Raw genomic sequence first — 13302 nt, forward strand, 5'->3', positions numbered from 1 at the left:
ACTTGGGAGATACTGAACCCCTTTCAGTCTCTTCTTGACCCTTGCTAAGCGGGTGGTTGTAAGCATTACTTGAGAGATACTGAACCCTTTCAGTCTCTTCTTGACCCATGCTAAGCAGGTGGTTGTAAGCATTACTTGAGGAGATACTGAACCCTTTTAGTCTCTTCTTGACCCTTGCTAAGCAGGTGGTTGTAAGCATAAGCATTACTTGGGAGATACTCAACACTTTCAGTCTCTTCACCATGCTAAGCAGGTGGTTGTAAGCATTACTTGGGAGATACTGAACCCTTTCAGTCTCTTCTTGACCCTTGCTAAGCAGGTGGTTGTAAGCATAAGCATTACTTGGGAGATACTCAACACTTTCAGTCTCTTCACCATGCTAAGCAGGTGGTTGTAAGCATTACTTGGGAGATACTGAACCCTTTCAGTCTCTTCTTGACCCTTGCTAAGCAGGTGGTTGTAAGCATTACTTGGGAGATACTGAACCCTTTCAGTCTCTTCTTGACCCATGCTAAGCAGGTGGTTGTAAGCATTACTTGGGAGATACTGAACCCCTTTCAGTCTCTTCTTGACCCTTGCTAAGCGGGTGGTTGTAAGCATTACTTGAGAGATACTGAACCCTTTCAGTCTCTTCTTGACCCTTGCTAAGCAGGTGGTTGTAAGCATTACTTGGGAGATACTGAACCCTTTTAGTCTCTTCTTGACCCTTGCTAAGCAGGTGGTTGTAAGCATAAGCATTACTTGGGAGATACTCAACACTTTCAGTCTCTTCACCATGCTAAGCAGGTGGTTGTAAGCATTACTTGAGAGATACTGAACCCTTTCAGTCTCTTCTTGACCCATGCTAAGCAGGTGGTTGTAAGCATTACTTGAGAGATACTGAACCCTTTCAGTCTCTTCTTGACCCATGCTAAGCAGGTGGTTGTAAGCATTACTTGAGAGATACTGAACCCTTTCAGTCTCTTCTTGACCCTTGCTAAGCAGGTGGTTGTAAGCATTACTTGGGAGATACTGAACCCTTTCAGTCTCTTCTTGACCCATGCTAAGCAGGTGGTTGTAAGCATTACTTGAGAGATACTGAACCCTTTTAGTCTCTTCTTGACCCATGCTAAGCAGGTGGTTGTAAGCATAAGCTTTACTTGGGAGATACTGAACCCTTTTAGTCTCTTCTTGACCCTTGCTAAGCAGGTGGTTGTAAGCATAAGCATTACTTGGGAGATACTCAACACTTTCAGTCTCTTCACCATGCTAAGCAGGTGGTTGTAAGCATTACTTGGGAGATACTGAACCCTTTCAGTCTCTTCTTGACCCTTGCTAAGCAGGTGGTTGTAAGCATTACTTGGGAGATACTGAACCCTTTCAGTCTCTTCTTGACCCTTGCTAAGCAGGTGGTTGTAAGCATTACTTGAGAGATACTGAACCCTTTCAGTCTCTTCTTGACCCATGCTAAGCAGGTGGTTGTAAGCATTACTTGGGAGATACTGAACCCTTTTAGTCTCTTCTTGACCCTTGCTAAGCAGGTGGTTGTAAGCATAAGCATTACTTGGGAGATACTCAACACTTTCAGTCTCTTCACCATGCTAAGCAGGTGGTTGTAAGCATTACTTGGGAGATACTGAACCCTTTCAATCTCTTCTTGACCCTTGCTAAGCAGGTGGTTGTAAGCATAAGCATTACTTGGGAGATACTCAACACTTTCAGTCTCTTCACCATGCTAAGCAGGTGGTTGTAAGCATTACTTGGGAGATACTGAACCCTTTCAGTCTCTTCTTGACCCATGCTAAGCAGGTGGTTGTAAGCATTACTTGGGAGATACTGAACCCTTTCAGTCTCTTCTTGACCCATGCTAAGCAGGTGGTTGTAAGCATTACTTGGGAGATACTGAACCCTTTCAGTCTCTTCTTGACCCTTGCTAAGCAGGTGGTTGTAAGCATTACTTGAGAGATACTGAACCCTTTCAGTCTCTTCTTGACCCTTGCTAAGCAGGTGGTTGTAAGCATTACTTGGGAGATACTGAACCCTTTTAGTCTCTTCTTGACCCTTGCTAAGCAGGTGGTTGTAAGCATAAGCATTACTTGGGAGATACTCAACACTTTCAGTCTCTTCTTGACCCTTGCTAAGCAGGTGGATGTAAGCATAAGCATTACTTGGGAGATACTCAACACTTTCAGTCTCTTCACCATGCTAAGCAGGTGGTTGTAAGCATTACTTGGGAGATACTGAACCCTTTCAGTCTCTTCACCATGCTAAGCAGGTGGTTTTAAGCAAAAGCGTTACTCGAGAGATATTCCACCTCATGGAAACAAGGCATTGATCAGTGAGCCAAGGTTTTACAACAGGAGATGAAACATCGCAGTAGACTATGTTATGTCAGACCAGAGTTCCACCAACCTTTGCCTGTCAGTACCTTCAAGTTACAATCACTTTCCCTCATTTCATTCCCAGCAAAAACAATTGTTGGTGAAGAATAACTGTCAAATGCAGTTGTTGTGTCATGCTAGGGAGAAGGTGTTTAACGGGGCAATAATACTTGGCATCACATCCACAGCTTCCAGGCTGCTGTTTGTTATTTCTCTGCCACAGAAGAGTGGTGTTCTATTTTGCTCTTGCTGATTTGAAGAGGGTCATCAGCCAAGAGTGTTTCAATCTGTAGTGTGTCTTGGCAATAGCTCTTGTTGCACACTTCTAAATAATAATGTTATCAATTTTTCAAGCTATGCTATCCAGCATTTGTTAAGCAGTTTGTTTTCCAAATAAATCCTGTCACTTCATCTTTTGGAATTTGCTGAAACATGTAAGGCATTCTCAGCAGCAGCTGTTGTAGTTTAATGTTATGGAAGACAAATGTCAATTTGTCGAGTGGAGTACATGCAGAAAAAAGAAAGTAAGACATATCTTTCTGATGGGTTCCTTAGAAGACTTAATGGATTTGTGTTCTTGACTATGTAAGATGTTTTATGGAGTTTTGTGTAAGTTTTTATCACAGTCTTCAACTTAACCTCGTCTTGTAATTTATATGGTGGTTCACTCGATTTGAGAATGTCAGACGAAACTACTTTGAAGAGTGTCTAATGCATTAATCCAGGAGTTGTTATCCATAAAGTTGTCATCTTATCTCATCAGCAAAGAAAGTATATATTTAATACTAAAAACTGATTGAAAATGATCCAAACATGTTCAAGAGAATATTTATTTTAGATACGGTATGTAGATGTCCAAGCTTTTGTCCTTTACCTATCTGATGATTATAACTATAAAAATACACAAACATTTGTTAGCAACTGTTTTGAGCTTACATATCATGTATCCTGGCTTCAGCATATGTATCACCTCTGTCTGCTAAACTCACTGCTAACTCCCTTTCACTGCCTGCAAACTCTGCTACACCTAACTCAGAACACTAACTCACTAACCATCCGATTAAACAAGTGAACAATTTGAAGTAAATATAAGCTGCAACAATTGGTCAGTGAAATCAAATTTTTTAATTCTGTGATTCAGACAAAGACATGTTTTTGTCTTTCAGAATTCTGTCCCAGTTACCCTTCAATTTGTCCGTAGATCGTGAATTAAAGCGAGTGCAAGATCGCGTGGAAATCTATTGTGCAGAGTGCCAGAGATATCCTGGTTACTTACCATCTCTTTAGTTGGGAACTGTGATTTAGACCCTGCTTGTGATCAATATGTCCATCCACTCCAGTTGCTTTGCCCTGACCTTGGATAATGCAGGTCAAGGTCAGATCAGGGTCAACTTATTGAACTTCTACCCATGGGTTACTACAAGTTCTTGTCAGTCCATTGTGCCTGCTGTAGCTGCTGCTATCTTCACCTTGCATACCCAAGGTTATATGCGATCATCATACCTGCTGTTGATACAACAACTAGCTGTCCTCAATCACTGGTTGCCCCTGGTTACCCCTGGTCAAGGCTGGTGAAGGCTTGGGAGGGTGAGCTAAGTGCTTGCTTTTTTGGTGGGAAGTTGTAATCTTAACATAGATATCCATATTATGGGTTTTTGAATATATAAAAAATTAGAGGCATGAATCAGAAAGTCTAATTAAGTGTTTTTCACCACTATTACAGAACAATATTGATGATAGGCTTTCATTTTTTACTACCATCACATATCTGCTAACCTTGATATTAGAGTAAATTGGACAAAAACAAGCAGTATTGCAATTTTTGATATGGCAACAAGTAAAGATAATCTCAAAATATTTTGGCATCCCCTGGAAATTCAGAAATGAACAATTTTGAGTACCTGAAAACAGTGCAGTACAAAAACCTTTATCTCTGGTCTTGGTTCATGGTATTCAAAGGACCCAAATTAGTCAGATCAGAGACTTACAGACTTACCAAATACATGAGACAAAGCAAATTTTCAATAACAGCATCCGTAAACCAAATAAATATAATCTGGCCCTGGGATAGTCTCGCCTGGGGACACAGTGTAACAAAAATATTTCATTGTCCCAAGTCTATGTAACTCTATTACTTAGGCAAGTCTAGATTTCTTCAGTTTTGTGAGATTCTCTGGATTTCTTTCTGTTGATATTACATCCAAGATTATTTGACCATAAAATCCCCCAGAAAATTTACACTTTTATTACATGGACTCAATGTCAGACTAATCCTAGGCTTTTAAATGTTTCAACACCATGTACTCATGTCTCATTCTGAACTACATAGCCTTCCATATCACTTTTAGTCTGTATTCTAGAATGTTGTCATATTGTTTGTCTGTTAAGCTTTGAATGTATCACTGATAGCTAGCTTGATGTTTTTTGCAGAATCTTGGCTCAGTATTCCTTTACCTTATCCCAAGATTGGGAGCTACCTCGCAAACCAGCCCCAGCAACTTTGAAAGAAGGAGTGCGAGACATGTTGATAAAACATCATCTGTTTAGCTGGGACTTGTGATGTGCTACCCTTGTACTATGGACACCCTTGTACTGTGGACACCCTGTGTTGTGGAAAGCCTTGTTTTCTGGACTCACCTGCATAGTGTGCATCTAGTGTCACAAACCTGCTTGTAGTTAAAACTTTTCTTTTTGTGTTTTGGGATTGTATCTTGTGTTGTCCAGATCACTGATCAAATTATTGGGCATGGATGAAAAACCTAAGATCCAGCCTAAAGGAAAATAATCAAGACAGAGATAATGAAGTCAAAACTAGGCCGTAGTGGGAATGTAGGGCTTATAGACAAACTAGTGTGTTCTTTGGTTCAGGGATGCTTGTATTTAAAGAAATCTACAGAGACAACAATACATGTTTTGCTTGTTCGTCATGTTCAATTACCCTGGTTTGAAGTTCTTGCTGTCTAAAACCAAAGACTGTAAAGAATTTTTTAGAGAAATAGTTCCAATCCAAGAAAGTTAGAGGGACATAAGGAAAATCATATGGGACATGTCTTTGCCCATGATTGCCAGACAAACATGAGAAATGTGTCAGTTACAGACTTTCTATTAGTAATTTCAATGTGCAATATGTATATGATGAGTTCATGGAGAGAATATATGTAAGAATATGCCCAGGGTCATGGGGTAGAAGGTAGACAAGATAAACAGTCGACAGCATGGCCAGTGATCATCCTAACAACAGCACACAATCATTGTTCTATATCTCAGTGGATGTAATTGAGGAGCTGAAGATGTGATAGAGGCTACTGGATGAATGTACCCCAGGTACTTTTCTGTGTATAGAAATGCATCCCAGCTGAATTCATAATACATTAACGTAACCTTGATAAAATTATAATAGAAACATACCTTGGTCAAAATCATTATATAAAAATGTTCCTTGGCCTAGGTCATAACACAGAAATCATACTACTGATTTGTGATATTGAAATATGTCCTGTGTGAAATCCTAATACAGAAACAGGCCCTATCTGAAATCATAATACAGAAATGTACCCTGTCTGAAATCATAATATAGAAACAGACCCTGTCAGAAATCCTAATACAGAAGTGTACCCTGTCTGAAATCATAATACAGAAACAGACCCCATCTGAAATCCTAATACAGCAATGTACCTCGTCTGAAATCATAATATAGAAACAGACCCTGTCAGAAATCATAATACAGAAAAGTACCCTATTGGAAATCCTAATACAGAAATGTACCCAGTCTGAAATCATAATACAGAAATGTACCTTGTCTGAAATCATAATATAGAAACAGACCCTGTCAGAAATCCTAATACAGAAATGTACCCTGTCTGAAATCCTAATACAGAAATGTACCCTGTCTGAAATCATAATGCAGAAATGTACCTCGCCCGAAATTATAATACAGAAATGTTTGCCCTTTTGTTAGACAGGGTCTGTTGTTGATTTGAAATTGTATTTATTGGAACATGATTCACCATCCATATTTACAGCCATGATTAGTTTTAATGTGAGTTCACTGCTGGCCACCTGTAGGCTGTAGCTAGCCAGGGTCTATATCCTGAAGATGTAACAGTGATCTATACATCTAATAATTATAATGATCTTGACTCCATGAGCTACACCTCAAATCTTATATAATTTCAATGATAACCACAAAATTTGTTTGAAGGTCTGTTTGGTGTTTGTTTCAATTTTTTTCATATTATCAGACAATATTTAAAAATCGAAGAAATTCATTTTCATCCAATTTTTTAACCCAATTTACATGAAATCCTCAAAGAGTTTTACAGTATAGGCTATTGAGACAGCAGAATACTGTAAATAAGAACAGAACCATATTTGCTTTGGTCTTTGAAGATTTAAAAAAAATGAATATGTGCACGCAAGCACCCTCCTTGGGTTACCATGGTTACTAATGTCTTTTTTGTTATATACCACACATCTTTCATGATTTTGAGTGCTGCTGACTTGAATTTTGGGCTAAATGGTCACAGATGAAATGCTAATTTTTGATGATTATTAACTCAAATTCTTGGAACCATACTGTTTATCAGTATTGTAATTCTTTTAGGAACATTTGGTTTATGAAAAAAACATGTCCTGAGTATTTTAGGTAATGTTGTTTTGCCAGTGACAGTTTTACAATTCTATATTCAGTGCATATTCAGTATCAACAATTATTTAACCAGTATTTTTCCATAGCTTGTACCATGACATTTGAATGTTACTTAAAGTGGATTTCCCTAAGGATCTCTTATAAGTAGCCTTTGCTCCAAAATGAAACCGTACAAGATGCTGCATATTGTGCAATGTTCAATGCTATTTTATTCCTGTTGTATATTCTTTTATTCTGTCAATCATGGTTTGTAGTGAATGTATGCATGTAGCTGTTCACTTGTAAGGATACTGTGATATCATGATTGCTGATGTATAAAAATGTTTTTAAATTAGGGCATTTTATTCATTATCAGTTCGTTTACAGAGTTTTGCACCAGTATTTTATTGTAGGTGATTTAAAAAAATATATGTATTTAAACCACATGCAAATTATCAATGTGAAACATCGAATTAAGCTTGGTTTGTCGTTAGGTTTTGTGTTGGTTTTTGATGATGGCTTGTCATTTGCATACTTTAAAACAATATTAGGTTACGATTTCCGACCTCTTAGATATTTGCAAGAACCATTATTTTCTGAACATAAAGCTTTTTTCCTTCAAAGATCTAGAATTGTATTTCCTAATTACTGGGACAATATCCAATTATGAAATAATGTTACTGCAAACAAATATGTTACAAGTTTTTTTGTTTCATTTTTCATGTTTGTTTTGGTAAACAAACTGATACAAAATAAAAGGCCTTAGCGAGGAATAATGTCAGCTTCATTTTTAGTATCTGAGATGTTCATGGAAGAGCTTAGAAATGAAATCATTTGAATAAGAGAAATAGGAAGCTTGTTCTCTTCGACAGCAATGATGCTTATTGTTCTGACAAGTTTACACATGTCTTTATTTCTTTATGTCATTTGTTTGTTTGATTCATCATGTTGTGTACAGATTGTATTTTGATCAGTTTATTTTAAGCATTCATCAAGAAATCCAATGCATTGACTATGTTGTGATCTTGTTTTATTTGCTCTGTCCGTGTGCAGTAATGTTTGATTGTGCTTGTGGCACCGTAGTCTATGTCCCATTGATGACAAATGTTTGACTTGCAGTGTAACCATAGCTTACACCAATGGCAGCATTCATGTTCATTCAGTGCTGATGTTTTTGCAGTATTTGCCAATAAGCTCAGTTCTTATATGTGAACACTTTCTTTCAGACTCTTTTCCCAGTTTTCCTTTAACTTGTCGAGAGATTGGGAACTGCCAAAACAGTCGGATGGTTACAAGCCGTTCAGGGAAGGGGTGAAGGACATGCTGGTGAAGCACCACCTGTTCTCATGGGACCTGTGAGCGGCGTCAGTGAACACTGTCAGGGAGTGCTGATGTCATGTGCTATAAGTTGGTCCTGTCAGTGAATACTGACAGAGATTGCTGTCAGATCTGTCTGTGAGTGCTGAGGTAGTGTGCTGTCAGTATGTATGGACATAGTGTGCTGTCAGTAAGTATGGACAGTGTGTGCTGTCAATAAGTATGGACATAGTGTGCTGTCAGTAAGTATGGACATAGTGTGCTGTCAGTAAGTATGGACAGTATGTGCTGTCAATAAGTATGGACATAGTGTGCTGTCAAGTATGGACATAAGTATATGGACATAATGTGCTGTCAGTAAGTATGGACATAGTGTGCTGTCAGTAAGTATGGACATAGTGTGCTGTCAGTAAGTATGGACATAATGTGCTGTCAGTAAGTATGGACATAGTGTGCTGTCAGTAAGTATGGACATAGTGTGCTGTCAGTAAGTATGGACATAGTGTGCTGTCAGTAAGTATGGACATAGTGTGCTGTCAGTAAGTATGGACATAGTGTGCTGTCAGTAAGTATGGACATAGTGTGCATCAGTAAGTATGGACATAGTGTGCTGTCAGTAAGTATGGACATAGTGTGCTGTCAGTAAGTATGGACATAGTGTGCTGTCAGTAAGTATGGACATAGTGTGCTGTCAGTAAGTATGGACATAGTGTGCTGTCAGTAAGTATGGACATAGTGTGCTGTCAGTAAGTATGGACATAGTGTGCTGTCAGTAAGTATGGACATAATGTGCTGTCAGTAAGTATGGACATAATGTGCTGTCAGTAAGTATGGACATAATGTGCTGTCAGTAAGTATGGACATAATGTGCTGTCAGTGAGTGAGGACTTAATGTGCTGTCAGTAAGTATGGACATAATGTGCTGTCAGTAAGTATGGACATAATGTGCTGTCAGTAAGTATGGACATAATATTGCTGTGCTTAATGTCTGTCAGTAAGTGAGGACATAGTGTGCTGTCAGTAAGTATGGACATAGTGTGCTGTCAGTAAGTATGGACATAGTGTGCTGTCAGTAAGTATGGACATAATGTGCTGTCAGTAAGTATGGACATAGTGTGCCATGTCAGTAAGTATGGACATAATGTGCTGTCAGTAAGTATGGACATAGTGTGCTGTCAGTAAGTATGGACATAGTGTGCTGTCAGTAAGTATGGACATAGTGTGCTGTCAAGTATGGACATAGTGTGCTGTCAGTAAGTATGGACATAGTGTGCTGTCAGTAAGTATGGACATAGTGTGTAAGTATGGACAGTGTGTGCTGTCAGTAAGTATGGACATAGTGTGCTGTCAGTAAGTATGGACATAGTGTGCTGTCAGTAAGTATGGACATAGTGTGCTGTCAGTAAGTATGGACATAGTGTGCTGTCAGTAAGTATGGACATAGTGTGCTGTCAGTAAGTATGGACATAATGTGCTGTCAGTAAGTATGGACATAGTGTGCTGTCAGTAAGTATGGACATAGTGTGCTGTCAGTAAGTATGGACAGTGTGTGCTGTCAGTAAGTATGGACATAGTGTGCTGTCAGTAAGTATGGACATAATGTGCTGTCAGTGAGTGAGGACTTAATGTGCTGACAGCGAGTTCTGACTTTGAATGCTGTCAGTGGCTCTGGTAAGTGAGTATTGCCAGAAATTATGACATCATGGTATGACAGTGATTGGAAGCAGTGTCAGTACCAGGATATTCACACAATACTTAATCTCTATCCTGTTCTCTTTGCTGGGGTAACAGTTGAAGTAATAGAATGTACACCCATTTGTGATGTGTGACTTCAATACCACTGTAAATGGGTTGATACTAGGCCATACATCTAATACATTGCCAGTGGTTTATTGTTTGCAGTCCTGGTGCTGTACTGTGATCTGTATTGATGCTAACATTATGTCAGAATACCATAATATCCTGGGGTTTGGTATCTAACTCTACCAGCATCTTGGTGCACAGATAGTCTGGGAGTGTACTATAGTATCCTGGTATCTGGTGATAGATCATACCAGGATATGAATACACTGAACCTTGGTGAGTGTACTATAGTATCCTAGTATCTGGTGATAGATCATACCAGGATATGAATACACTGACCCTTTAGTATCCTGGAACCTGACACTGTTTCTATGGCAACAGCTGTTGCTGTCATGGTCCAAGAAAAATCCACTGTTGAATGAGAAGAAGATGAAGTAATATGAAAAGATTATTGTTTTTAAGGTTTACAAAATCTGTTAATATAACAATGTGATAAAAAGATTATTGTTTTGGAAAAATACAACATCCCTTGTTATGATGTATTGTTTGTCCACATACTTATAGTATTTTCTAATCCCCAGTAAAATGTGTTAGGCACAGGTGTGGGAGGATATCAGCAGTAAAGACTTCTCAAGATATTCTGTTTAAGTTTGGAGCTGTAACGGTCAATGCTTTACTTGCATAACTTCTCTCCCAGTTTAAACAGGAAGCTAACCACGAATCCTTTATAATAATATTTTTACATCATTTAAACGCTGTAACTAGGAACAGAGATGTTTTGCTAATATTATTTCTATATTTTCATAATTTTATGAATACTAATTATAGCTAAGATGGAAGAACAACAATATTTACCTGGACTTGTATGTAAATGCACGAACACGTTTTCTTTTTTGTCCTGTAGAATTCTTGACATGCTTCATTCTAGCCTCAAACCAGATTTTGGAAACATTGATGCATCATGACTGGGAGTTATTTTTTTGAATGCAGAAAGCTAACAGGAGTTGATTGTATAGATGCCAAGATGGTAATAAACCTGTTGTTGTTAATATTAACACATGTAATCAAATAAGTTGTTATGTGTTGAAAGTGTAATATATTAATCTTGTTTACATGTACATTCATTGTAAATATCAAATTTAATTTATTTCAGTTTTTAGTATATGAACAGTGACGCCCTGCTATCCTTGATGGTATTGACAGTCAAAGTGTCTGAGTGTCATTAAAGATAAACAAATAACTGGATCACAGCAGTGTGTGAAATAGCCACTGGCCCGCTAGACCGTGGCTTGTAAAAATCCAGTCGGGCCAGTAAATCTGCACTGTCACTGGCCCGACTGGCTAGTGAAGTTTCATGGGGTCATTTTGTATATATATAACTCTATCCAACTTGTTAAGAAATAACACACTTTTAAATCATGCAAGATTATGTCTTGATAAAAATGATCATATTACAAACTTAATGATGAAACCCCCGTCATCTATTTTTGTAATCTTTTACTTAGTTTCTACATTCACATTTTGAGCTAGTGAATTATTTTGTGGGCTAGTTACTTTCAGGCATAGTTAGCTTGACTGGCTAGCAAACTTTGGAAACTATTTCACACACTGGATCACAGTAGTGTCAGTATGTTCTGTAAAGAGGTCTGTGATTCAGTTGTCTAGAAAGAGAGATTTCCCTAATAACAGGGTCTTGGATAACAGGGTGTCACTGTATAACTATACGTTACATCATTGCTTTGTGTGAATGGAAGTTTTATGAACTAAGAGAGATAGTTAGTCTCCTGAATCTGCTCATAATCCCTTTTTATGCTGTTTGAAAAAAGTCTGCATTATTTTCTTCATCAATAAGAATGCCAGTAATTTCATTTGAGTTCATCCATTTTCCAAATGATTGTCTTGCTATTTCAACATATTGTTTGATAGGCCTCACATCTATTATGAACAAGCCACTTTGATATTGTGGAATGTTGCTGACGGTTGCTTTAAAAAAACAAAACATATTCATATTATTGTCACATGCGCATAATCTCAAATGAATGAATGGTGATGTGATGTGATATTTCAGCCTATGGTGTTCACTTATTGTTCATCCACAGAAACACCAGTGTGTATATTGTCCTATGCATATGCATTGATAGAAATGTGAAAGAGTTATATTGTAATTATAGTGTAGGAAATATGCTGTTTTTAATCACCCAACAAAACAATTAATGGGCATATCCTGTTTAGTTTAGAGTTTAAGATAATGAGTCCCAGTTGATGTACTGGTATTTGAACTTTATATTTAAAGATCAAAATATAGCAAAGGCAGAATACCTTCTATATATATTAACTAACCTGTAGCAGCAAATTTTGGAATTATTTAATGTTTTAAATTGTAGTATATTTAATTGCAAATTTGTATTCATTGACAACAGCTTTAATGTTATATTAACTTCTAGAATGCTTCTCAAACAGAGCATTAACGATTGCAGAATATCTGGAGACAAACATGCCTCCATTACCAGTGATCATTTAATTTGAGAATCATGCATGATTTACTCACATATTGGTTCATTTATTGATCTTTCTGTCTTATTTTCAAATGTGCAAAATATTAATGTCCAAATGTTGTGTGTTCCAAGTGTAGCCAGTGTGGTGAATTAACAGTAGTTAACTATAATAGAGATTGCATTTGTAAAATAATCATGTAAAGGTGTTTTGTTTTTTAATTATTTGGTTTACAGATACATTGACCATAAAGTATCACAAATCTGAAAAATAATCAGTATGTGAACCAATTTGAAAGTGAACACAATTCAAAGTACAAACCAGGCACAGAAGTGATTTTCATACTTTTCATAAAATAAACCCAACATTTTCCAAGTATTATTTCACCTCATTGCAAGTTTTAGTGGATCACTTAAAAATATGTTGCTGTTTTTAATTTTGAGCATGTATTGTTACCACTTGCAAAGCAGCCATGAAAAGGCCTATTGAGACATATAGAAGAATAAGATGAGCATTCCAAATGCATTTCCACACAATGTTAGACAGGTTGGCTATGAAATGTGCAATTTCCAATCTTGCCTTTAGAATTGCCATGTGCAAAGCTGAGTTCTCCTTGGTTGTGCCAATCCTAAATGTCCCTATGAATGCCAGTATATTTTTGTTCTGGGTTTGTTGTCCAGTGTTATGTAAGGTATTTGTTTG

General features: G+C 37.5%; 1 protein-coding gene across 5 annotated transcripts in view; it reads left to right on the forward strand.

The window, feature by feature from the left end:
* Positions 1-8700, forward strand: part of LOC124269340 (small G protein signaling modulator 3-like) — a 91316-nt gene extending 82616 nt beyond the window's left edge. For 2 of the 5 annotated variants that reach the window (XM_046704356.1, XM_046704359.1), the window contains exon 20: positions 4791-5994. In XM_046704356.1, the coding sequence (XP_046560312.1) occupies positions 4791-4920 (130 nt within the window). In that variant the 3' untranslated portion in view covers positions 4921-5994. Of the gene's footprint in view, positions 1-3526; positions 3948-4790; positions 5995-8213; positions 8626-8662 lie in introns of those variants that run through there. The other 3 variants (XM_046704357.1, XM_046704355.1, XM_046704358.1) reach the window with 3 other exon arrangements.
* Positions 8701-13302: the final 4602 nt, after the last annotated feature.

The sequence above is a fragment of the Haliotis rubra genome, unplaced genomic scaffold (assembly GCF_003918875.1).
Source record: "Haliotis rubra isolate DU_JTF1 unplaced genomic scaffold, ASM391887v1 Scf144, whole genome shotgun sequence".
In the NCBI taxonomy this organism is placed as follows: domain Eukaryota; kingdom Metazoa; phylum Mollusca; class Gastropoda; order Lepetellida; family Haliotidae; genus Haliotis; species Haliotis rubra.